This window comes from Triturus cristatus, chromosome 5_1 (genome assembly GCF_964204655.1).
Source record: "Triturus cristatus chromosome 5_1, aTriCri1.1, whole genome shotgun sequence".
Classification (NCBI taxonomy): Eukaryota; Metazoa; Chordata; class Amphibia; order Caudata; family Salamandridae; genus Triturus; species Triturus cristatus.
In genome coordinates, this window is record NC_140587.1 from 786,395,349 (window position 1) to 786,419,763 (window position 24,415).

The window sequence follows — 24,415 nt, forward strand, 5'->3', positions numbered from 1 at the left end:
ACAGTACATTTGAGAATTTTGGGACATATTAGCAAGGGCTGGCGATATAATTATCACCGCTTTAGCGCCCGTTTTCGGGCGATTAGCGGCGATAATTATATTGCAATATCATCAAGGACAGCCTTGCCTCGCATCGCTAATGAGATGCAAAGAAGGCGTGGCTGTGAAAACAACACATGAAAATATCGCGAAGGCAGCTTCGCGATATTAACAAGGAGGTGCAGCGATAAAAAAAATCGCGCTACCTCGGCCTTAACAGGCATACTAATAATGGTAGGTGGATTATGCTGATACGACCACAGGGCCTTCTCCCATGACGGAGGAGGCATTTTAATGTTTTTACTGTTCTTTACCACCAGGTTTTACTTGCCACTAAGAAACAGTTAAAAAAAAATGGTTACATGTCTGCCCATCTATATTGGGTTGGCAGGTATGTAGCCATTTCTTTGATGGCCTTTACTCCCCAGGGCTGTCGGTGACGTTTGGCTATGGCGGAGGCATAGAGTTGCTGCAGGTCAGCTGCCGCCTCTCGGTCCTCTTCACCCGCTTCTAGTGGCAGGAACAGGAAGCACCCAGGCTTCCAGACTCCTGTAGCCAATCACAACGCTGCTGAGCAGCGTTGTGATTGGTCTGAGCGCTGCGGTTCAGCACTCAGAGAAGGGCTGGGGGCCTGGGCATGTTCTTCACCCAGACTGTGGTACAGCCTGGATGAAGAACATGCAAAGTGCGCAGGACTGTTTGGTCAGCCCGAGAGGGCCGGCTAAACAGCCCTGCACACTTAAGTGAGTGCCTACCACTCCTCCTCTGTTCCTGTTAGTGCACGCCCCACCCCTAACCAGATGAGCCACGGAAAAAATAAAATGATAATAACGTTCGTTATCATCATTTTAGTTTTCCTCTTTTAACTGCTCACAGTGCAGTACAGCGACGCACCTCCGCCTTAGCGGATGAGCCGCCCCAGAACACATTGCAAGAGAGACCATGATAACTTGGTTCTAAATCTCCATCGTGAGAAAGTGAAGCTGTTTCTCCCAGAAGACTACTTCAGAAGAAATGTACAAGCTTTAATCCTCCTGTCCTGATGGAGGAAATTCCCTGCTCAGCTGTTTCCCTAATACCAATTTAGCACCCTTGAAAGCAGCACAGCTCTTCAAGTGTTTCAGGAAATTCAATCGCATAACCCTCACATTAAAAGACGTACACTGGCTCCCAATTTCAGGTCAGATCATTTATAAGATGAGCTAAAACATTTATAAAGCCCCTTAAAATCGGAGAGCGCTAGGTGGCGCTAATCAAGATGGCCGCACTGATGTGAGGTTCCTGATGCTCGACCCCTCGCATCCGATCTCCATCCGTGTCTCGCTGTCCTAGCAGCGATCCGGAGGTCACCACCTGTAGCGGGGCCGCTGCACCACACTCGGTGCAACTTTCAGCCGATTTCCTGTACCCTGGGCTGAGTTCTGGTGCCCTTTTGCCGCGACGACGCGAGGGGCGCAGCCGGCTGGTTCTGCGGCCGGCACTGGACGCTACGCGAGTCCCGCGGCGCCAGAGAGGGGCGAAGGCGTGTGACTGGTGGCGGCCTGCCGCCCATCGTGGGACCCGGGGAGGCGAACCCCTGTCCTCCACGGACCACCAGGGCGCTGTAGTGGGTGACGATCGGTGGAGCGCCCCCGGAGCTGGCACGAGGAGGAAGCCCGGGACCTGCGGGGGTCCTGCAACGGGGACGGCCTGGATTGAGTGGCGCAGGCCTGTGCTGGCGGCCGCTTCGGGCCTTGCTGGGACTGGCGCCCATTCCTTCTCTGCACCGCTGGCTGGGGACTTCTACTGGCGACGGCCGGGCGGCGGCCTCCGGGTGGGCCTCGAGAGTGGATACACCTCGAGGGGTGACGGCGCCTTTTGGGTACAGGCAGCGGCAGCCGGCGTGGGAGCTCATACCTGGTCTTGTGGACGTTGGAGCCCATCCCCACCCTATACCACCGGCTGGGAGTTGCCGCCGGCGAGAGGGGGGCGCTCTGTTCCCCCCCAGTTTCGCCCGGCCTGACTCGGCTGCCGGCCGGGCGGTGACGTCCCGGCCCTAACTCCGGAGGGGTCCTGTTGTCGATCCGGGACCGGAGGCGACTGCGGGGTGGCCCCGCTGTACGGGACGAGCCTGCAGGCCCAGCGCAGGCGACAGTGGTGCGGCGGACCAAGGACAACGCCTCAATTGACGGTGTCTACGAGAGTGGGTCGCGCCAGGGCGGCCGTGGTGAGGTGAGAGGGCGGCCCGGCCCGGATCGGAGCGAGGAAGTAGCGTTTCCGACGGACTCCTGGCCCCCCCCGCTGGGGGACAGACGTGCCTCTGTTCTTCCTCTTTTCATGACCCTCCGGTCCCTGGCCCCGCACCGGCCAGTTGCTTGACTGGCGGGCGTGACTGGCAGGCGGTCCGCCATATCGAGCCTAGGGACCGGCGCATTCATCCCGGACGCCGCCATGGGCAAAGACAGGGGCGCCAAGCCGACGACCACGTCCCACCAAACTAAAATCGACCGCTTTATGAACCCAAATCCGCCGGGTGTGGGCGGCGAGGCGGCATCAACTCCTAACAAAGACCTAGCCGCAATCTTACAGGCCATCAGCGCCTCCCGCACGTCCCTGGAGGGGATGGTCGGGGAGGTGAAGATGGACGTTACACTCTTGCGGCAGGACCTCCGCAACGTCGCGGATTTCGACGGCGGAGGATGACATCCGACAGCCCCCCCGCGCCCCTTCCTTTTGCAGATCCTCAACTTCAGAGACGCTATTCTGCGGGAAGCGCAGGTGAAAGCCCCCTTGTCCTTTAACAACCACACCATCATGATCTTCCCGGATTACACCTGGGAGGTCCAGGAACAACGCCGCTCGTACACAGAGGTGAAACACAAGATGCGCTCCATGGGCCTCAGCTACCAACTCCAATTCCCGGCACGCCTCCGCGTTGTTTTCCAGGGCAAGACTCTATTTTTTGACACTCCCCGGGCGGCATGGACCTGGCTCACCGAAGAAAGACCTTTGCGCCAGCCCGGCCGGTGTCGCCTGTCAAACAGCCTCCGGACCAGGATATTGCCAGGCTTCCGCGACCACGACGCAGGAGGCGCACGCAATCCCGGCGGCGCCGGGGCGCGGCGGCGGCTGGGCCACGATCCGCGAGTGTGTCGGGGAGGGGACCGAGAGACTCATCCGCCTCATCTGGGACGTCCTCTCAAGCGGCTGGGGGATCTCAACGCCGCCCATCACCTCTGCCGGATCCATCTGCGACCCCCCTCCCCACGCCTATAGACCTCTCCGACCTCTCCCGCAGCCCCGCCATGTGACCTTTCTTCGTCCTCTGTATTGGCAGGGGGTTCGACGACCTGATCCTGCTGCGGGGGCGGCAGACTCAGACTCAGCGGTTTCCCGCTCTTATGGAGTAACCTAGGACAGAACACTTACATCCGTACTTCAGGAGGGGTCCACCACGCTCTTTACACCCGAGCGCTCCTGCTTGGGGCTTTGTAGTTGTTAAAGTTAGGGCGACAGTTGCTTCCTTTCTCGAAGTGTGGGGTGGGGGGTCGGGGGTGGGTGTTAGTTGGTTGTTCCTCCTAGGGAGGGTGTTCTTTTTAGTTTGGGTTTGTTTCTTACTGGGCCTGTCACACAGCAGCACCCTGCGAGTGCCACTGCGTGGCTCCACACAGACGCTGACACGCGCTCCGCTATAGCTCGCTCTCCGCCGGCCTTCACTGGCTTCCTTCAGTATGAGATTAGTTATCCCCCTGGGGATTGCATGCTCCTCGTCCCCTCCCTGCGCGCCCGCACCGTGCGGTGCCCTCCCGGCGCCCCCCTGGTTGTTCCGCCTCCACCGCGCTTCGCATCCACCGCTTCCATGGAAGACCTAGCCCCCAAGGCCCAGCGGCGCATCCTGTCCTGGAACGTGAACGGCCTATTGGATAGGCTCAAGCGCACCGCAGTCCTTAAGTATGCCCAGCGCACAGGGGTAGACGTGCTCATGCTTCAAGAAACCCACCTCCTTGGTGAGAGATGTCCCTTTCTGGCACGCTACGGGTATGATCGGGTGTGGCACTCTGGGTTCTCCCGTGGCTCCCGTGGGGTTGCCATCCTGCTGTGCCGCTCCCTTCCCTTTGTCCTTACACAGGCGACCCACGACCCTCATGGGACGGGGATTGCCATTTGCGGCACACTCGAAGGTAGGCCGATCAGCTTTCTGTCGCTCTATGCGCCACCCTCCGGACTGTCGCAGGCTTTATCTCACGCTGCCTCTCTGCTGGAGACCTTCCCGCTAGGTGCGGTTGTGCTTGGAGGGGATTTCAATGCCGTCTCGGTCCCTCAGCTGGACTCGTCGGGACCGATTTCAGACTCCCGCGCTGCGCGAGCGAGGTAACTGGCGGGTTGGGCCGAAGCTCATGGCCTATGCGACGCCTGGAGGATTTGGCATCCTCACACACGTCAATACACCCACACCTCGGCCGCCCATCACTCTCACGCGCCTATTGACGTGATTTTCGTCCCCCCCGCCGATTGCGGGGGCATCCAAGATGTCCGTATCCTCCCCAGGGGGGTCTCGGATCACTCTCCGGTCCTCCTGGGTCTGGGCCCTCCACCTCATGCGGCCCAGCCGATGTGGCGCTTTAACGCTTGGTTCCTCCAGGACAAGACACTTCGTAAGGCGGTGGGAACCGAGCTTACTCAGTACTACTGCACCAACGAGGGTTCGGTCTCCTCGGCGGGCACCCTTTGGGAGGCCTGCAAGACGACCATTAGAGGCGCAGCCAAGGCGCATGTGGTGCGGCAACGCCAGGCGCAGCTGCAGCAGCTCACCGCCTGTGAGGCCCGGGCGCTGCGGCTGGAGCAATCTCTCTCTGAGCTCGATGACCCAGCTGAGAACCGGCAGCTGCGGCTCCTTCGCGAAGAGATTCGTCAGTGATCACTCGAAGCGGCCAAGCTTCTCTGGCAGTCCTCGCTAGCGAGGGTGTATGGATGGGGCAATAAGAATGGCGTGTTGCTACATCGCCTGGCCACCTATCCCAGGACGTCGCGCATCATTCCGGCGATTACCGACTCTGACGGCGTGCTCCAGTCTTCCTCAGTGGCGATAGCGGAAGCTTTCGCCCAGTTTTATTCTCAGCTCTATCAGGCCCGGGCACCGGATCTTTCTCTGGCCGCTCTGCTCGCGCCTAGTAACGTGCGACTCACCCGGCTTAGGCCGGGTGAATGGGAGAGCCTGGAGGCCCCCATTTCCCTGGAAGAAATTGGGGAAGCGATAGGGCGTACGTCCGCTGGGAAGACCCCGGGACCCGACGGCTTCCCTCAGGAATTCTATGCCACCTATAAAGATAGCCTGGTCCCGAGGTTGCGAGATCTCTATGTGGAGGCGCTAAAGAAAGGCTCCTTCCCCCCGGAAGCCGACTTGGCCACGATTGTGGTTCTGCCTAAATCTACGGCGCCGACCACTGACAGAGCGGCTTACCGACCGATCTCTCTTATTAACACCGACATGAAGCTCTACGCGGCTGTCCTGGCCCAACGGCTCCGGCTCTTTTTATCGAGCCTGGTCCATCCGGACCAATGTGGCTTCATGCCCGATTGGGGCACCCGCCATTGTCTACGCCGCCTCCACGTGGCCCTGGCTCACCGCCACCGTTTGACTCCATACCTCGCCCTCCTGCTTGCTGATTTCGAAAAAGCTTTCGACTCGGTGGGGTGGGCCTACTTGTTTGACGTCCTGACCCACATGGGCTTCGGCCCTAAGTTCTTGGGGATGCTGCGGGTCCTCTATGCCCGCCCCCGTGCCAGGGTATTGGTCAACGGGGCGCTGTCGAGGCCATTTAGGATCAGCCGGGGGACGCGGCAGGGATGCCCGCTGTCGCCCCTTCTCTTCGCGCTTGCTATGGAGCCCCTTGCTGCCCTGATCAGAACTGACCCTCTCTTTCAGGGCTGGGAGTGGCCTGGCCTAGAGGCTGACAAAATCGCCCTCTATGCGGACGACGTCCTGCTGTACCTTGGGAATCCAGTGCGCTCCGGCCCCCGTGCAATGTACATCTTGGGCCGCTTTGGCCGGGCATCTGGTCTGTCTTTAAACTCGCAGAAATCGGTTCTGGTTCCTTTGCACCCTTCCCGGGAATGTTTAGAATGGCAAGATACCATTCCCCTCCGCCGTTTGTCCTTTAAATATCTGGGCATCTGGGTCTCCCTTCTCCCGGAGCTGAGCTGGGCGCTTAACGTGACCCCCCTGGTTCAGAGAGCCAAGGCGGACCTGGCGAGATGGCAATCGCTACCCCTCAATCCGCTGGGGAGGGTGGCTCTCTACAAAATGATGATTCTTCCCCGGTTCTTGTATGTGCTGCAAAACACTCCCCTCTCCTTTCCGAGACCTTGGTTTCGTGAGCTTGACGGGATGGCGACGAGATTTCTTTGGGGTGGTGGGAGGCCTTGGTTGGCTCTATCGTTATGCCGCCTGCCCACCTTTGATGGGGGTTTGGGCATGTCCAATCTCTACCTCTACTACCTGGCCACCCGCCTCCTGGTCATTCATGACTGGTTTGGGGGAGATGGTCCGACCCGGCCTACAGGGTGGAACTGGGGGACCTGGGTTTCTCCTGTATTCAGGACCGCCTGTATGGCGCCTCCATCCCCGCCTCCTGCCCGGACATTACCAAAGCAATCTTCCTGGCCTGGCGAGCGGCGCTCCGCCACACCCGATGAACTGGGAGGCTGACCCGCGTCACTCCCCTGTGGCATGGGACATGGTTGCGGGAGGTTGCGGAGCTGGAGGGCTTTAAATCGTGGGACCTACTCGGCATTTCCCAGCTGGGAGATGTCTGGCGGGGGGGGGCGTATGTGCTCCTACTCAGAGCTGCAGGCGCGCTTCTCCCTCCACTCCTCCTAATTCTATAAATACCTTCAACTACGCCATGCTATACGCACATACACCCCACTGGACGTTCGACTGCCTGACCACAGCCCCCCGGAGGCTCACGTCATGATGGGTAACCTGGGGAGGGGGGGGCATTTCCAGGATCTACCGCTCCCTCATCAATTGCACCCCTACATCCCTGGAGGGCCTTAAGGAACGATGGGAGGGGTGGGTGGGTCCCTTGGACGAGGCCGACTGGCGGGATGCCCTTATGGCCCCACGCATGGTGACGGTCTCCGCCAAATTGCGGCTTATCCAAATTTACTACCTGCACAACGCTTATCTCACACCGGCTCGCCTACACCGCGCGGGCCTCTCCACTGACGCGGCTTGTCCCCGTTGTGGCTCTGAGCCGGCCGACTTCATTCACATGGTGTGGTCTTGCCCGGAACTGGAGGGGTACTGGAGGGGCATAGAGTCCGAACTTACGGAGGTCCTGGGGTGGGAGGTGCCGCATGACCCTAGACATTCCCTACTGGGCATCACTGACGGCCTGGACGGCACACGCCCGGAGAAGCTCTTCCTCATGACGGCCTTAATGGTGGCAAAACGAGACATTGCAGCGGCGTGGAAACAGGGGGAGGGTGGGACTACGGTGCTTTTTATGCTGTATTACTGTGTGGTGGTGGTTCGAAGGGCACGAAAGTTTCTTCTGTTGTACAACTTAAAAAAATAAAAACTTGTTTATCAAAAAAAAAGCCCCTTAAAATCAAACCTAAGCGGAGCTGGCAAGCAAACCCGTTATGTCTGTGGGACAACGCCAGACCAGGAAGCTGTGTGTCGCCAAACTGGAAACAAAACATTGCAAGAAGGAAAGAAACAAAAGATACGCCTTTTATGTTCATACAATCAGGATCTGGAACAACATGAGTTTAACAGCAACTCCCTTTCAATTCAGAAAAAGCTGAAGACATACCTGCACAATGAGCACTACCCAATCTATAAGTCAACCCTTGAATATTCTCCAAATTATTGTTTCTTCCTAGTGTCCATGTGATATGTTCAGGGCTCGGTTGCTGTCAAGCTAGGTTCACACTCTACATATACCAACACATACATGCATAAGCTATGTTCCCATTTACAGCCTGTGCATTGGTTGGCGGCCATCTTTTGAGAAAATTCAGAAGTGGCTCTTGGACTTGGACTTTCTTCTTGCTCTTGTTTTGACATGGTGCAGCTCCAAAGCTAGAGGCAGCATTTTGAGTTTTACAACCCAATATACCCAGTGGCTGTGCAGTAAACAAAATGCCTGATTTCTTACTTGTGAAACTGCACATTTTCCTGCTGTTGTTTTCTGTTAGCTATCTCACCTAGAATTCTGTTTTCCTGCCTGAGAGTCCATATATACCAGGTTAGTGCTCGCTGTGTTTAGGATGCACTCTGCAATCTGTGTGGGTTTCCTGTGAAGCTCCCTGCTTATGAGCCAGTCCCATACAATTTCAGTTTCCAGTCTGCTTCCTTTGCAACATTTAGTCTCTATTCCTAGTTGTAGTTAGGCCCCCTCTTTATTCATGCTTCTGGCATGTTAAATGTTGTGGTGTGATGTTTTTGGGTTATGTTCTGATGTAGCACGTGAAACTGTCTAGCGTTGTCTTCACCAGTAACGGTCCAGAAGACAAAACTCAGCTCTAGATTCATCTGTATTAGCCCTGCATCTATAAGTATTTTCATTTACTTTCTGGATGATATTACATGTGTGCCAAACACAGATTAGAGCCTTGTATCCTTTACTCCAAAGGTACACAGAAGCGGAGCCGTAAAGTAAGCATGTTGCTAAAAAGCTTGCCAAACAGGCCACGTGGTACCAAGTAAATCCCTTTTGACAAACTCACTTCTCCAGCTCTACTATACCTCTTTAAATCTAGAGGTATCTAGAGTGGGTTAGAGTCTTACATTGGTGTAAATATAGTCTCTCGACTTCATATGTTACACAATCAGAGTCTGACATATGGCTACTGGACCTCAGCAAATAATAGTAGTTTGAAGAATGAGGAAGTTTCTTAAACAAATGTTACAAGCAGATGCAGCAGTTGTAAATATCTCACAAACAATAAAAACCTACTTGTTCTCCTGTTGCAACTCCTATTCCCAATGGTGCTAAAGCCTACAAAAAAAAGCAAATCAAATAATTAGAACTGGGGTAGTGTTTTTAAAACACAATAAAAAAGTTATATTGTGTATAATAATGTACCGACGTAATGTGTATGCTTTGATGGAAATAATGCATTTTAAAAAGCATAAAAAGTAGTAAGCAATGATATTTACTCGTACTAGGCCTCAAATAGCTAAAGCAACATTGCTTCACAAGCTGACTTGACTAGAAAGCTACATGCACATAAAATGTTTATTTCTTGACTTTTCCATGAACATGCTTTTCATAATAATAATTGTTGCATAAATGTTTTCATATATTTCCACAGAATGCTTCTTTTTACACAAAGATCACAGTTAAAATGTTAAGAAATTTGATATTAGATGGTTAGAGATGTAGTCTTAACGAGAAAAAGTAGACCTGAATGAGAGAATGACACACATGATATAACTTACTTGCAAATCTAACACTGCTGTCTGTGGACTATTGTATTCCTGTGAGAAGACGAGGAGTGAACCTGCTCCCAGGAGAGCATTGAACACTGATTGAAGGCGGAAGAACGAAAGCGGCAACACTGATGAAATGTATTGTCTATAATAATGCGTGTTCCTAGAGTCGTCTCAGACGTTTTCCTTACAATTGATAGAGCACGGAAATTTAGAGCTGATAACTTGTCTTAGATATTAACGTAAAAACACACACTAGAGTAACAAGTAGGAGAATGTGCCTTTATTAAACTTACAAACTTATGTGTGCAAAATTACTGTGCTGCTTGTGTTAACAATGAAATTGTGCAAAACACTCTAAGCCTTTATTTCTTTCGTATTCCCATTGCTCAGCCCAGACTCGGCCTCTTCCTTTCTTTTCTTATTTTTTTTCTTTAATAAATAAATGCTTTTAGTAAATGCTGAAGCATTCACAGATGTATTTGATAGATGACCCAAATTGACTTGCTTAAACTTGTCATTGTTGTAGAATGTGCTGACTTTATAAAAATGTTTTTCTCTTATTCCAAGCTACATGTTCTCATTATATTTATATAGTTTTCTAGCTGCCACATACTCATCCAATGCTGAATAGAGAATAGTATATTAGAACATTGGAATGTTGTTAGCTCCATTGAAAACAATGGAGTGCTCCGGGCTTATAATGGCTGGTATAAGCCCGGAGCACCAACATTCCAATGTGTCTTTGTTCACAGCTCTCTGGCTGTGAACACAGACTTCAGGGAGCCTGAGGGGATTTCAATCCCCTCGCGCTCCCTGAAGGCTTTGTTTTGTTAGAACATTCTGCCCTCTAGTGGCAGAATGTTCTAATAGCCTTATAGCCCTTCGTAGCATGGCTATACCGGCTTTTAAAGTCCCTCTGCTTTGTTAAAGTCCCTCGCCTTTGGCTCGGGCCTTTAACGCTGCAGCGGGCCTTTAACGCTGCAGCGGGCCTTTAACAGCCGGTATAGCCCGCTACGGCGGGCTATAAGGCTATATTAAAATAATAATGCTTACACGAAGATGGGAATCCCATGATTTAACCAGGATGTTGAAAATGAATTGTTTCTGTCTTTAGAATAGTTCATTGTTACGCAGTGGAACACTGAATAGTTAATAGTTTAGATATTGCTGAACAGCTCATGGGAAACAAGATGATTCCTTCAAGGATATGAATGTTTAGGAACTAACTGACATTTTTAGATAGTATCCTGTCAACATTGTGTGCGAACGAAGGAAGAAGCTGAAGACCATCGGACGATTTCTCATCATTGGCTAGAGATGATCTACCACCAAAATTGATTGATACATGTGTTTTTTGAGTTTTATATTAGTGCATGTTTCCTAGTTAAGTTAGCACAATTCCTGAGCAATTCCTGCTATTCCTTTGAGGTCTCTCCTACTTGAGATTCCGAGAGACTGTAAGCTACTGCTGATGGCATTTCTTACTTGTCAATTCGGCGGTTATTTTTTCTGCTTTACCTTCTTTTCTCATGTTATTACGGGTATAGTTACTGTAGCACCTGTTGTTTGCCTACCGAGGCTCGGCTGAGTCTTCCTGAACTACTCTTTATGGGGAGTTCGACTTCTTAAATGCTCCATTGATCTCACTCTTTCCAGGAACTAGTCAGGGGTTCTGCCTAAAATTCTGGACCTAATTTATCTAGAATAGAGGCTAACTGGGCATATTTACAAGCCCCTTTCACCACAGGAACGTCACTTTTAAAGACGTTCACGTGGCGATAGGGGCTTTGCCTTATTTACAAGGTGGCGTTAAGCCACTTAACGTGGATTAACGCTGCCTTGTAAATATGGCCTCCTTTCAAGCTATACTTAGCGTGAAAGGGGTGGGCAATGGGTATAGCAGTGGGCGTTCTACTGCAACACCCATTAATTTTGACACTGCCCCATATTTACAAGGGTGGCGTAAATATGGAGCAGCGCCAAAATTAAGATCAGGGAAAACCTGGTGTTAACATGGCCAAACAAGGAGAAATGTTTAATTTCTCCTCGTTTTTGCTGTTTCTATGTGTGCTGCATTGGGCAGCACACTAGAAACAGCAAAACACCCTTAGTGATTGTTTATGTGCAGGAAGGGACACCATCCTGCCCATAAACAATCATTTAAAAAATGACGAGAATTTCTATGTGTGTTGCAAAAAGCAGCACGCATAGGAGTTTCAAATCGCCAACTGGATTGTTTATGTGCAGGAAGGGACACCTTCCTGCATATAAACAATCATTCCCCCAACACAGGCACCCTTGCACTGTGGTGCAATTGTGCTTGCGTTGGCGCTAGGCAACTGAATTTAGCACCAACACAGGGAGAAACGCAAGGGTGCATCGTATTATTGGCAATACAGTGCATCCCTGCATTTCTAAAGTGACAGAGCGCGACGTTAGTTATTTTGGAGCTAACCTGCGCGCCACCACTTTTGTTGTAAATATGCCCCTAAATTCCTTTATGGAGCACGCTTGTCTTTATTTTTTACTCTAACTTATTTTCTTGCCACTTCTGTGAACGGATTTATATGACTTACTAATCGAATAAAAAGATAAAAACTATCTACAAATCTCATGATGAGATATAAAGGTTTTTTAACCGATCCTAAACTCTCATCACTGATTAAACTAAATAACTGTAATGATGATGCTTACTAAGATGTTTTTGATTTATGCTCCATTCTAAAATGGTGGCAAATCTCCATTCCCCTGAAGAAGAACATGGCGCGGAGTTGGAGTCTATTGTTGAAAGTCACGGGTTGAACTGATTAAAATAAATTGATTTCTGCTCTATCACCACTTTCCAGGTATGCTTTTACGTTTCCATTTTTGCCATTTCCTAGACCCAAATCTTATGCTACTTGCATGAGAATCTACTGAGTGTCTTGAACCTCTCTTTATGGGAAGTACTGCCTCAATATATTTTTGATTTATTTGAGCTGACTTTAAAGTTTAAACTTCTTGCTCTTCTCTCACTCTCTCAAACTAAAATTCTTTATGGGTGCTGACTGACTCCGTTTTCATATGAATCTTAGAATAGGGATTCTTTCCTTTTTGAAACTCACTTTAATGCAGTTATTATAACTTGATTAACCAGTATTGATTTTATATTTCTGTCATATATTGATGATTGAAATTAATACAAATCTAACTTGTGATTTGCAGTAAAGATGAACTACATTTTTTTTTGTAATAAAAACCCTTTAACTCATACCCAACTCTCATTATTTGACTGAAAATAGATTAGTGATTGTGATGGTGATTTATGTGATGTTTAGCTCTCCTCTTCTCAAAAGCAACCGCAACAATAAATCGCAAGAGAGATACGAGCTGCGGGAAGTGGGGCTGGATGGGGCTTGCCCTGATGCTGGTAAACCATGACTTTTAATCCCTCTGTTTTGTGCTACAGCAGAACATTAGACACAACTGTTATTCACAAATTAGGCCATGATGGGATTTGTCATCGCGTGCACTGGGGTAGTATATCCATTGAATGTTTTAGAGATTCAAGTGTAAACTAAAGGTGCTGCTGTTTATGTAATCTTGTACATTCTGGGCCCATTTCATAAAGTCTTTTCTATGAGTGGGCATCACTTACTACTGTTTTGAAAGTGAATTAGTCTCGAATAAGCAGGCATGATTCACAAAATTCTTTCTGTGATTACGTGTGTTGTAATCCAGATTTAGGAATAACTTGATAACTTGTTTTTATAGAGCACTTCAAACATCACACCTGCTTTTTCTAGGTGCTGATAATAACAGATGATACTTTTTGCTCAATGTATGGTGCTCAGTTTATCGAAGGTTGAGTTAGCCTTACCGGTTTGAAATTGAGACGTGTTGGTCACCGCTTTGCTTGAAGGGAATAATGCTTAACTAATTAATCACTAATTAATCATGAATTTCACAGGATCGCCACAGAAATGTCACTTTTTCGGACGTTCCCGTGGCTGTAAGCCCTTCCCCTTATTTACAAGGCAGCATTACGCCACTTAACATGGCTTAATGCTACCTTGTAAATAAGGCCCCTTTTCACGCTAAACTTAGCATGAAATGGGCGGGCAATGGGTGTTGTTGTGGGCGTTCCACTGCAACACCCATTGACTTTGATGCTGCCCCATATTTACATGGGTGGTGTATATATGGGGCAGAGTCAAAATTAAGACCAGGAAAATTCTGGTCTTAACATGGCGAAACGAGGAGAAAGGATTAGTTTCTCCTTGTTTTTGCTGTTTCTATGTATGCTGCATTGTGCAGCACACATTGAAACAGCAAATCGCCACAAATGATTGTTTATGTGCAGGAAGGGACACTTTCCTGCACATAAACAATCATTCCAAGGCAGCTGATTGTAGCACCAGGGCAAGGGAAACCACAGGGATTTGCTGTACCATTGTAAATACGGTGCATCCCTGCATTTTCAGAATGGCAGAGCATGGCTTTAGCAATTTTTGCTTAACGCCACGCCCGCCATTCACTTATTAATATGCCCCAAAGTTTAAAAAAACCTGGTCTACTGTTTTATTGTGTGAGTTACCTTAGGCCTTTATTTAGACTTGGGTGGTGGCACTGCAGCCTAGACTTCAACCCTGCCACCACACTGCCATTCACCTGTCCTGACTGCCAGCAGTAATTGCTCCCAAATATACGGGCATCTAGAATGTGACAGGGAAATAGTGGGGTCTACCTGCTCTATGCTGCCAGGCCCCACAGACAGCCTTCTGCTGCTCCAGCCAATGTAAAAACACAGCGCCGAATACCATCACCTGATCCTCGCATGGGAAGGGACTGTTGACCCAATTATGGCAGTGGAGGAAGGACCTTCGCCATCTGATATTCACTATCCTCCCCTCCACCACAGCCTTGTAATAATTGCTGTTGGTTGGCAGGTGGTGGTTCCTTGACAAATGCTTCAGTCCTTCAATTTGTAAACCGAGAAATTATTGGTGGACAAGGAGAGCTATGTAACTTAAAAATAAAAGACAAGACATATCACAACACAGCAGAGTGATGATAATAGTAGTGTGGGGTGGGTAAATGGAACTGTTGCAAACAAGATGATGAACACTGAACAAGTCCTTAGACCAGAAGAAACTTGCATAGAGGAGGTACAATAGTGGGGAAATAAACCCAATGGGATCCTGGTATGTTCACACAAAGATGATGGCATCTGCAATGGAATGGGCACACAAGAGGTGTTTGGCAGTGTGATGCAGCTCCCACTTCCTGAGCCACTTCACCTACCCGCTGCGAGAAGTATGAAACAGCTACCTGTTCTGGGACCAGCAGACAGAGATTCAAGATACGCAGTGTTGTTTTTCCATTTCTGCATTGTGCGCCTATACTTCTGCCAGCAGGTCCTAATGTCACCCACACACCACACCATCCCAAACCCATCTTCTACGCTGGTGTCATCACCGAGGTCAGCCACAGGAGGGGAAACAAGTGTTCTGAGCTCTGGTATTTTTGCAGAAAGAGGTTTCCACTCCACTGCCAACCCTGACAGATTGAGTCCATTTCCTGTCATATTCTGACACTGGCCAGTTTAGTATTAGAACGTGCCATTGTTCCATTTAAGACCAGAAAGTAGAGAGGGACATTTGTTCGTTTCGTGGTGAGTGGATACGTAAGAAATAAAAACAAAAATGCACAAAGAGCCGTCACTTTCTTTCCTTAAGGCATTTTTCATTTATTTGATACTACCACAACCAGCCGCGGCCCGTGCAGGTAAGCGTGGTGGGACGATGGGGCCGGGTGGGGGGTTATTTCGACGGACGATGGCGAGTGAAAATTATTTATTTATTTAATTTTCCATCGCCATCGTCAATCAAAATACCCCCGCCACCCCACCGCGTTTACCTGCACGGACCGCGGCTGACCACAACCAGTTTGCAGTCAACATCCTAATTTTCTTTTTATATTTTTCCGAACCCATTCCTCGTTTATTTATGTTTTTTCTAGAGAGAACACCAAACCAAGTATGACCAGTGCAGTAATGAAATCTTTATCAACATTTGCAAGTGTGACTTAGCAAACAGAAGTATATTTAAAAGGGGAAACAGCAATTACAAAGCGGTCTAAACCACACATGCCACTACAATGCAAGCATTACAACGTATGTAGGTAGGTATAGTTAGTTATTGTTTTGCTAGTAACTTGAGTGCCGTTTTACAAATCCTCACGAAATTAGCAAAACTAGTTTGTGACTTATTTCAGCTGCTGTGTTGAAAGTTTTAGAGTATTCCAACAAGCGGAGGCTGGGAAAAAGGGGGGGGGGGGGTCCCAAAATGCATTTTCACCCAGCAATTTCACATTGGGATTTTGAACATGACTACAGCCCATACCGCTGGATGGAATTACACCAAATTTGGCACAAAGCTAGCCCTTGGTCCAAAAAGCATGCTTTTTGTGATTTGATGTAGATCCATTCAGTAGTATTAGAGATAATAACTGAAAACCAAATTTTTATATCTAGGGATGCGGACCGTCCGCGGATCCACCCGCAGGGAATCTGCTGCTCCAGGTGCCAAAGCATGGTTCTTATTGTCTGGATGCATCTTCACAGAAAAGTTGTGGCCGTCATTTTATATCTCAGGAAACAGTCCCCCGGGCCGAAAAGTTGTTTGTATACTAATTGAACAGGTCAGATGAGAGCTTTCCTGACCCCTTGTTATAAATGAGGTGAAAGCATGTATAATCGGCAGTAAAATGCCAGAAAATTGTTTTTTTTGGCCACATGCGAGATCTGCAGACCCGTAGCGGGGCCCTTGTGTAAATCCGCAATGCATCTGCGGTTTTCACATGAAAGAAAAAAATATATAAAAATACTCACACACCCACTCTGACACCCATAGCCACCCTCACACCCACTGTGACATCCAGACACTCACACCCAGTCTCACACGCAGACAGGAGCTGTAATGTCCTCTGTGACAACCCATACAGACACTTTCACACCCAATCGCACACCCAGGCAGACACTCCTACACACACACACACAGACATTCTCACACCCACTCAAACATACGAACGCTCTGACTCCCACTCTGATGCCCATATAAGTACTGTGACACCCAGTGACACACCCAGACAGACACTCACACCCCCTGTCATGCACATACATACACTCTCACCCCCAGGGGCATATTTACAAGAAATTTTCAGAGCGCGGATCTGTGCCAAATTTGGCAGCGCCACGCTCCGACATTTAAAAAATGCAGGGATGCGCCGTATTCACAAGAATATGGTGCACCCCTGTGTTTCTCCTAGCGCTGGTGCAAAAAAGGCTGCCAAGCACCAGAGCATGTTGCAAGGGTGCCTGCACTGCAGGGATGATTGTTTATGTGCAGGAAGGGACACTTTCCTTCATATAAACAATCAATAACGGTGATTTGTAGATTCTATGTGTGCTGCAGAATGCACCACACATGGAAAGAGCAAAAAAACAAGAAGAAATTAATAATGTCTCCTCGTTGCACCATTCTAACTTCTGGTATTCCATGGTGTTTGTTTTTGGCGCGGCCTCAGCCTTGTAAATCCGGGGCAGCATCAAAAAGCAATGGGTGCTGCAGTGGAACGCCCATAGCAACACTCATTGCATGCCCCTTTGTTGCAGAGGACTGCGGTAGAAAGAGGCATATTTACAAGGTCAAGTTAAGCCATGAAAGTGGCTTAGCATCACCTTGTAAATATGGAAAATGGCGCTGCGCCACGGGAGCCTCAAAAAAAGTGATGCTCCAGTGGCGCTGAGGTCTTGTAAATATGCCCCCCCACTGTGATACCCAGACATTCTCACACTCAGTAACACACACAGACAGACACTCATACACTTGCATACCCACTCAGAGACCCACTAAAACACTCATGCTCCCACTCAAAGTATCACTCACACAGTCATGCACCCAGTAACACACCCACTCAGACACTCACATACCCACTTACAGACCCACTCAGAGACTCATGTGTCTACTCTCAGACCTACTCATATACTCACACACCCAATCACAGGCCCACTTAGTATCTCATGCACCCACTCACAGACTCAACCCTAGACTAACCCACCCACTCAGACACTCAGGCACCCACAACACCCCTTCACAGATCCACTCAGACACTCACGCACCCACTCACAGACCCACTCAGACACTCATGTACCCACTCAGACAGGTATGCACCTACTCACAGACCCACTCAGATTCTCTTGTACCCACTGGCAAACCCACTCAGACACTGTCAATGGCACTCTTTCTAGCTCACTCTCTGGCTCAAAACACCTAACCATTTTGGAGGCAAATTGGAGTAGCATACAGAAGAAGTTTATAGCACAATGAGACAGTTGAAATGGTATACAGCATCTAATTTAAAAAAAGAAGATATTTTAACGGATGGTGCAAATATGCTGGTGGCTAAAAGTTGGTTGCTATTTTGAAATAAAAGTAATTTCATGTGTTATTGGGTTAGGAAAAATAAAAAAAAAGTAATGTAAGGGTGTTTGGGATATGGTTATAATTCCAAACACTCAACCACAACTGCTACAGTTGGTTTAGAGTTAGCATGCTGCACTCAGAAAGTGTTGTGAACTTTTTAGCAAGAGCTAACAGGGAATGTTTCAAAATTGATCACCATGGTAACAGAGCTATAGCAGCACAGGGGAAGGGAACAAAAGATTAGATTGTGAATGTAAAGGGAGAGTGTTGATAGAAATAACATTTTAAAAACCTTCGAAATTCACTAGAAAAAGGTTACAGGAACATTATAGTTAGTAAATAACATTTAAAAAATTAGAAATTCACTGAAATAACCAAAGATTACAGGGGTGTTACAGTTAGGAAATAGAATTTAAAAAACCTTGGAAATTCGAAGAAAAAAACCAAAGGTTACAGGGACGTTATAGTTCGGCTCAGATCGCACATGAACAATACCATACAAATTCAGCAGTTATAGTTACCTGAGCTAACTATAACTTATGCCCCCGCAATGCACTGTTTATGACCTCACATATTACATAACTCATAACATGGTCAGTGACATCTCTGACTGGGTCTGTAAGTCGGTGCATGAGTGGGTACATGAGTCTGAGTGGATCTGTGAGTGGTTGTGTTTGTCTCTGAGTGGTTCTGTGAGTGGGTCATTCAGTGGGTGTGTGAGTCTCTGAGTGGATCTGTGGGTGGGTTCATGAGACTGGATCTGTGAGAGCATGCAAGAGTTTCTGAGTGAGTGGGTGCATGAGTGTCTGAGTGAATCTGTGAGTGGGTGCATGAGTGTGAGTGGGTCTATGAGTGGGTGACTAAGTCTCTGAGTGGGTCTATGAGTGGGTGTGTAAGTGGGTCTCACCTTTATTTTACCTCTTTCTGCTCATTTCTAACCTTTATTCTGCCTCTTTCTACTCCCTTCTGATCCTTAACCTGCCTCTTTCTGCTCATTCCTCACCTTTATTTTGCCTCTTTCTGCTCGTTGCTGACCTTTATTTTGCCTTTTCCTGCTCGTTTCTCACCTTTATTTTGCCTCTTTCTGCTCGCTTCTGACCTTTAGTCTGCCTCTTTCTGCCCGTTTCTCACCTTTATTTTGCCACCTTTTGCTCATTTCTCACCTTTATATTGCCTCTTGCTGCTCATTTCTGACCTTTATTCTGCCTCTTTCTGCTAGTTTCTCACCTTTATTTTGCCTCTTTCTGCTCATTTCTGATTTTTATTCTGACTCTTTGTGCTCATTTATGACCTTTATTCTGCCTCCTGCTAGTTGCTCACCTTTATTTTGCCTCTTGCTGTTGGTTTCTGACCTCTATTTTGCATCTTTCTGCTAATTTCTGACCTTTATCCTACCTTTCTGTTTGTTTCTGACCTTTATTCTGCCTCTTGCTGCTCGTTATTAACCTCTGTTTTGCCTCTTTCTGTTTGTTTCTCACCCTTATTTTGCCTCTTTCTGCTTCTATCTCACCTTTATTTTACTTCTTTCTGCTCATTGCTGACCTTTATTTTGCCTATTCCTGCATGTCTGACCTCTTTCTGCTCATTTCTGACCTTTATTCTGCCTCTTGCTGCTTGTTTCTCATCTCTATTTTGCCTCTTTATGCTCGTTTCTGTCCTCTGTTCTGCCTCTATCTATTTGTATCTCACCTTTATTTTGTTTCTTGCTGCTCATTGCTGACCCTTATTTCGCCTCTTTCTGCTCGTTTTTCACCTTCATTTTGCCTCTTTCTGCTCATTTCTGACCTTTACTCTGCCTCATGCTGCTTGTTTCTGACCTCTTTTTTTGCCTCTTTCTGCTCGTTCCTCACCTTTATTATACTTCTTTCAGCTCTTTTTTCATTTTTATTTTGCCACTTTCTGCTGGTTGATGGCATTTATATTGTCTCTTCCTGCTCGTTTCTGATCTTTTTTCTTCCTCTTGCTGCTTGTTTCTGACCTCTATTTTCCGCGGTTGCTGGCAGGGAATGGGTGGTAGCTGGCAGGGAATGGGGGTGGTGGGGAGAACAAAATATAGATTTTAAAAAACGCTGTGTCTCCTCAGCTTTGCTTCCTGGCGAGTCCTGGTCCTGGAAGCAGGAAGCATACAGGCTCCCCAAAGCCATTCACAATGCTGCAATGCAGAGTTGTGATTGGTCTGACCACCGGGGACTGGGAGCCTGTGCGTGTTCCTCACCAGGCTGTGCATTACAACCTGGTGGGGAGCATGCAAAGTACGCATGACCAGCCAAATCATCATGCACGCTTAGAGTGTGCCCACCACTCCTCCCTCTGTGACCCCAGCCCCACCCAGCCCCAAGGCTCCAAAAAATAAAATGATAACAATGTTGTTATCATTTTTTTCCCATTTTCCTGTTCTGAGAGCAGTAGGGTGATGCACCTCCATCTTATCAGAGGAGCCACCCTTGTCTATATTGCCTCTCTCTGCTCCTTGCTGACCTTTATCCTGACTCTTTCTGCTCGTTTCTGTCCTTTATTTTGACTCCTTCTGTGCTTTTTCCCCAGGTCCGCAGGAGGAGCCTCAAGGTCCCCGGGGTCACAGCTGGCTGCCTACCTCCTGCGGGAGCCGGCATTGCTGCTGCATGGAGGTAGGTGCTGGAAAGGCAACTCCCTCTGTGAAGGAGCAATCGTTTAATCTCTTTTCCTGCCTGCATGTCTGCAGGCAGGGAATGAGATGAAACCTTCACTTCCAGCCGGAGGGAGTACTTTGACAGCTCCCGCTTGCTGGAAGTGGAGTGTTTGCTTTAACTTGGCGGGAGCTCATGTCCTGGGGGTAGGCACAATGGATTTTATGTTCACTTCTGTTTAACAGTTTGTCAGGTTTGGGAGGACTTTCGTTCTGTGTACCGCGTTTCTGCGATTTTGTTGGCAGGAGGAAAACAGTTGAGCGCTGGATTTTTTCAGGGACATGTATACAATAGTGGGAATAGGTGTGTAATTTGTAAAGAAATGGATAGTTTTCAATACTTTTGTTTTTACATCTCCTAGAAAAAGAGACTCCTTAAAAACCTTTTCTGTGTAACAATAGAGAGCATTTTAAAATAAATGTGAACTCTGCTATGTGGTTTTCACCAAGACAAACAAAAGGAGGGTACAAATATAACACCCCTAGTAAGAGAATTTGGCAGACAAAGTTCTAATGTGTATATCAAAAATCTTGGTAACATAAAACTAAATGCATATTAAATAAACCAACACATTCAGAAACAAACAGTGGCTTCCAGTTGGGGTACCTTCATGCATAAAATAACCAGAATGTTAAATGAGATTATCAATAGACTGGATTCAGATTTTGAATATGGTGCCCAAGTGAAGAGATACAGGTATGGTGTTACAGTTAAAATAAATTAATAGCTTTAGTACAGCAATCTGTTCCCATGACGTTATTTCCAAAATACTATCTGTGTTCTAGACAAGTAAACCACTGTACCCGAGAGATTGTTGCATGTCCAAGGATGTCATCTGGTGATGTGGGCTCCTCTATCCACAGCGGTTGAAAGGCAACGAGTTTGGTGACCCACTCGATGGCTTCCTGTACGTCCCATCGCTGGTTTGCATCAAGCATCTAAGAAAACAGCAGGACACCATTCTACTGTCAAATAATTGCCAGACACAGCAGAGATCAATGCATGTTTGTAAAACCAAATATGCGTTTATATTAAATGTTCAGGACAGCTATATGGTCAAGTGGACTTTTCCGAAGTTCTGATGGGGTAATTAAGTGCAATTGCCTTGTTAGGGTGTGGGCCTCTGTGCTTGATACAAGTGTGTCTTTGAATGCCATCACACTTAGGGGCCTATTTACGAGCGGGCTTGTGCGCTCTTGCACCACGCAATGTGGTGCAAGAGTGATGCAAACCTTAAGTCAGATTTAAGAAACCACGCAAGACCACTTTGCGTGGCCCTGAGTGGCTCCATAAATCTGGAATATGGCAACGCAGCACTAATCGCTGTGTTGCCTTATTCTGCCCTGGTAAGCCGTTCCATGGGCGTTGCAGGGGCATTCCCATGCAACTCTCATAGTTTTGACGCCTTCCCAGTTTTACCAGAACTGGTAAACCTGGGAATGCGCCAAAAACATATGCCTTCCCAGGAAAGGCATAAAGATGAGAAATATCTTTATTCTCCTTGTTACTTTCTCTTTCTATGTGTGCTGCATTATGAAGCACTCATAGAAAGAGCAAAAAGCCTCTCAGGATTGTTTTGTGCAGGAAGGTGTCCCTTCCTGCACAAAAACAATTCTGCATGCAACCGCAGACACCCTTGCACCATGGTGCAGCAGTGCCTGCGTTGGCGCTAGGCTATCAAAAGGGCGCCGGCGCACAGGAAAAGGCAGGAATGTGCTGTATTGCCTTAAATATGGCGTATTCCTGCCCTTTCCCTGTCATGCAGTGCAGCGCAGCCAGGTGACTTGATGAGCTGCACTGTTTTTCATAAATAGGCCCCTTAGAACTCACACTGGCGAATTCCTATCTGGAGCAGCACTATGGTATCAGGTGGTAATCTCTTCCTCGACCCTTAACCGTCCTCACAGAGAAGACATTATCTACTCCTGTTTGCCTAATCAGTAGTTCTCGGTATAAGAAATTATACCGTGAAAGGATAATATTCCTACTGGCACCCACCTGCCCCTCCTAATACGGATTTATGGTCTATGTCTGCTACACTTGGGCCTACAGGAGAAGGGCAATCCTTCATTCGTTAGGGCGATAGACAGCCAGGATAGGTATGAAAGTTAGGTTAAGAATTCCTATATTGCCCTGCAGCAGAGACTGGAGCCCAGGGATCTCCTCACAGAGGAGACAACCTTCAGACTCTGCTGGAACCGGTCCCAACGGCGGGCGGGAGTGTTACATCCGTATGCGCCGGAGATGCCGCTGGGTATGCTGACGGCACTACCACACGGGGGCGATTGGTCGCAATTACAACTCTGGGAAGAAGCAGGACTGCAGGTGGTGGGAGACCTGTATGAAGACGGGATTCTGCTGACCTACCAAACTCTCCAAGAGAGGTTTGATTTACCAAGGGGAGGCTTCTTGCTGCACGCAGCGCTTACTAGAGCGATGCAGGCGCACTGGAAGGAGGGGCTGATGGAGCCTAAGACGTCGATGGCTTGCCAGTACACCATGATGACGGCAGGGACTTTCAAAGCGATCATGTGCCTATATTCTAGAATACTTCTGGAAAACCTACCGCCCCTAACTGAATTGAAGGAGAAGTGGGAAACTGATCTAGGTAAAGCTATCCCTGAGACAGCCTGGGCACAGATAGTGCGACGAGCCTGGAAGAGCACGAGGAACGCAATGTTTCAGCTAGTGCACTTCTATATCCTCCACAGAGCATACTTGACACCTGGGAAAATCTAGAGATATTTTAAGGTTGAGGGGGCGGCATGTCCCAGATGCATGAGAACTGGGGTGGAATTGGATCATATGCTGTGGTCTTGCCCAGCGATGGGTCTTTACTGGAAAGAGGTGGGAGATACCCTGAGCGAGGTGACAGAGAGGCGGCTGGTGTTTGATATGGCCGTTAGTATATTGCACTGGTTCCCACACACGCCCAAAACTAAGATCACGAGTAAATTCATAGATATGGGACTTATTTTAGCGAAACGAGAAATCACGAAACGTTGGAAAGCAACAGTGGGTCCCACTAGTAAACGATGGAAAGGGGAATTTCTTAAATAGGCCACCAGTGAGGGCGCGTTACGGTATCAATGGGCGCGCAGACGCAACGATGATAAGGCGCTAGAAGCGGCAGCTGCATGGGAGGCGTTAGTACAGGCACTACGAGATTATGACCCGTATGCTGATGGCGGAGACCGAGTCGGGGATGAGGGGATAGCCCCGGAACAAGCTGGGTACATCATATAACTCAACACATAGATATTCCTCGGAATGTAGGATACCAGAGGACAGAGGCGGCCACCTGAGTTGTTGGTGAGGACTGAGGGAGGGGGAGGGAATTTATAATTTTCATAGTGTTTAGGGGTAGGGTATTTGGTATGGAGGTTTTTTTTGTTTGTTTGACGCATAAGCTCTGGAGAGATTTACATGGCCTTGTATTATGCACTGTATGACTGCCGGGGGTTTGTGATTAATCCTCGGGGAGCATGTGGAAAACAAGGCAAAACAGTTTGTATGGATCTATGTGTGGTTGTACAAAAAACCAATAAACTATGTTTAAAAAAAAAAATGAAAGTTAGGTTAAGAAAGCCATCTTTTCCAGTACACATAACTATTAAAAATGGGCCATTTCCATTTCAGAAAGAAAGAAAGAAAGAAAGACATCAAATTGGGTGAGTGAGGGAAATTGTTTGCTTATTCTTTAAACTATATGACCCTTTGGGGACTCGGTTCTCAAACTTTATGGGGAACATAAGCTACACTTAGATGGAGGTGGACAGAAGTAATATATGAGCATAAAGTACAGATCCTTAAAAAAT

At 48.1% G+C, this 24,415-nt stretch overlaps 1 protein-coding gene across 4 annotated transcripts in view; it reads right to left on the minus strand.

The window, feature by feature from the left end:
• Positions 1–24,415, minus strand: part of LOC146831481 (mitochondrial enolase superfamily member 1-like) — a 358,171-nt gene that overhangs the window by 42,122 nt on the left and 291,634 nt on the right. For all 4 annotated transcript variants that reach the window (XM_085605810.1, XM_085605812.1, XM_085605811.1 and 1 more), the window contains 2 exons: positions 21,401–21,535; positions 8,988–9,029 (listed from right to left, as the gene is read on the minus strand). In XM_085605810.1, the coding sequence (XP_085461936.1) occupies positions 8,988–9,029; positions 21,401–21,535 (177 nt within the window). The remainder of the gene's footprint in view (positions 1–8,987; positions 9,030–21,400; positions 21,536–24,415) is intronic.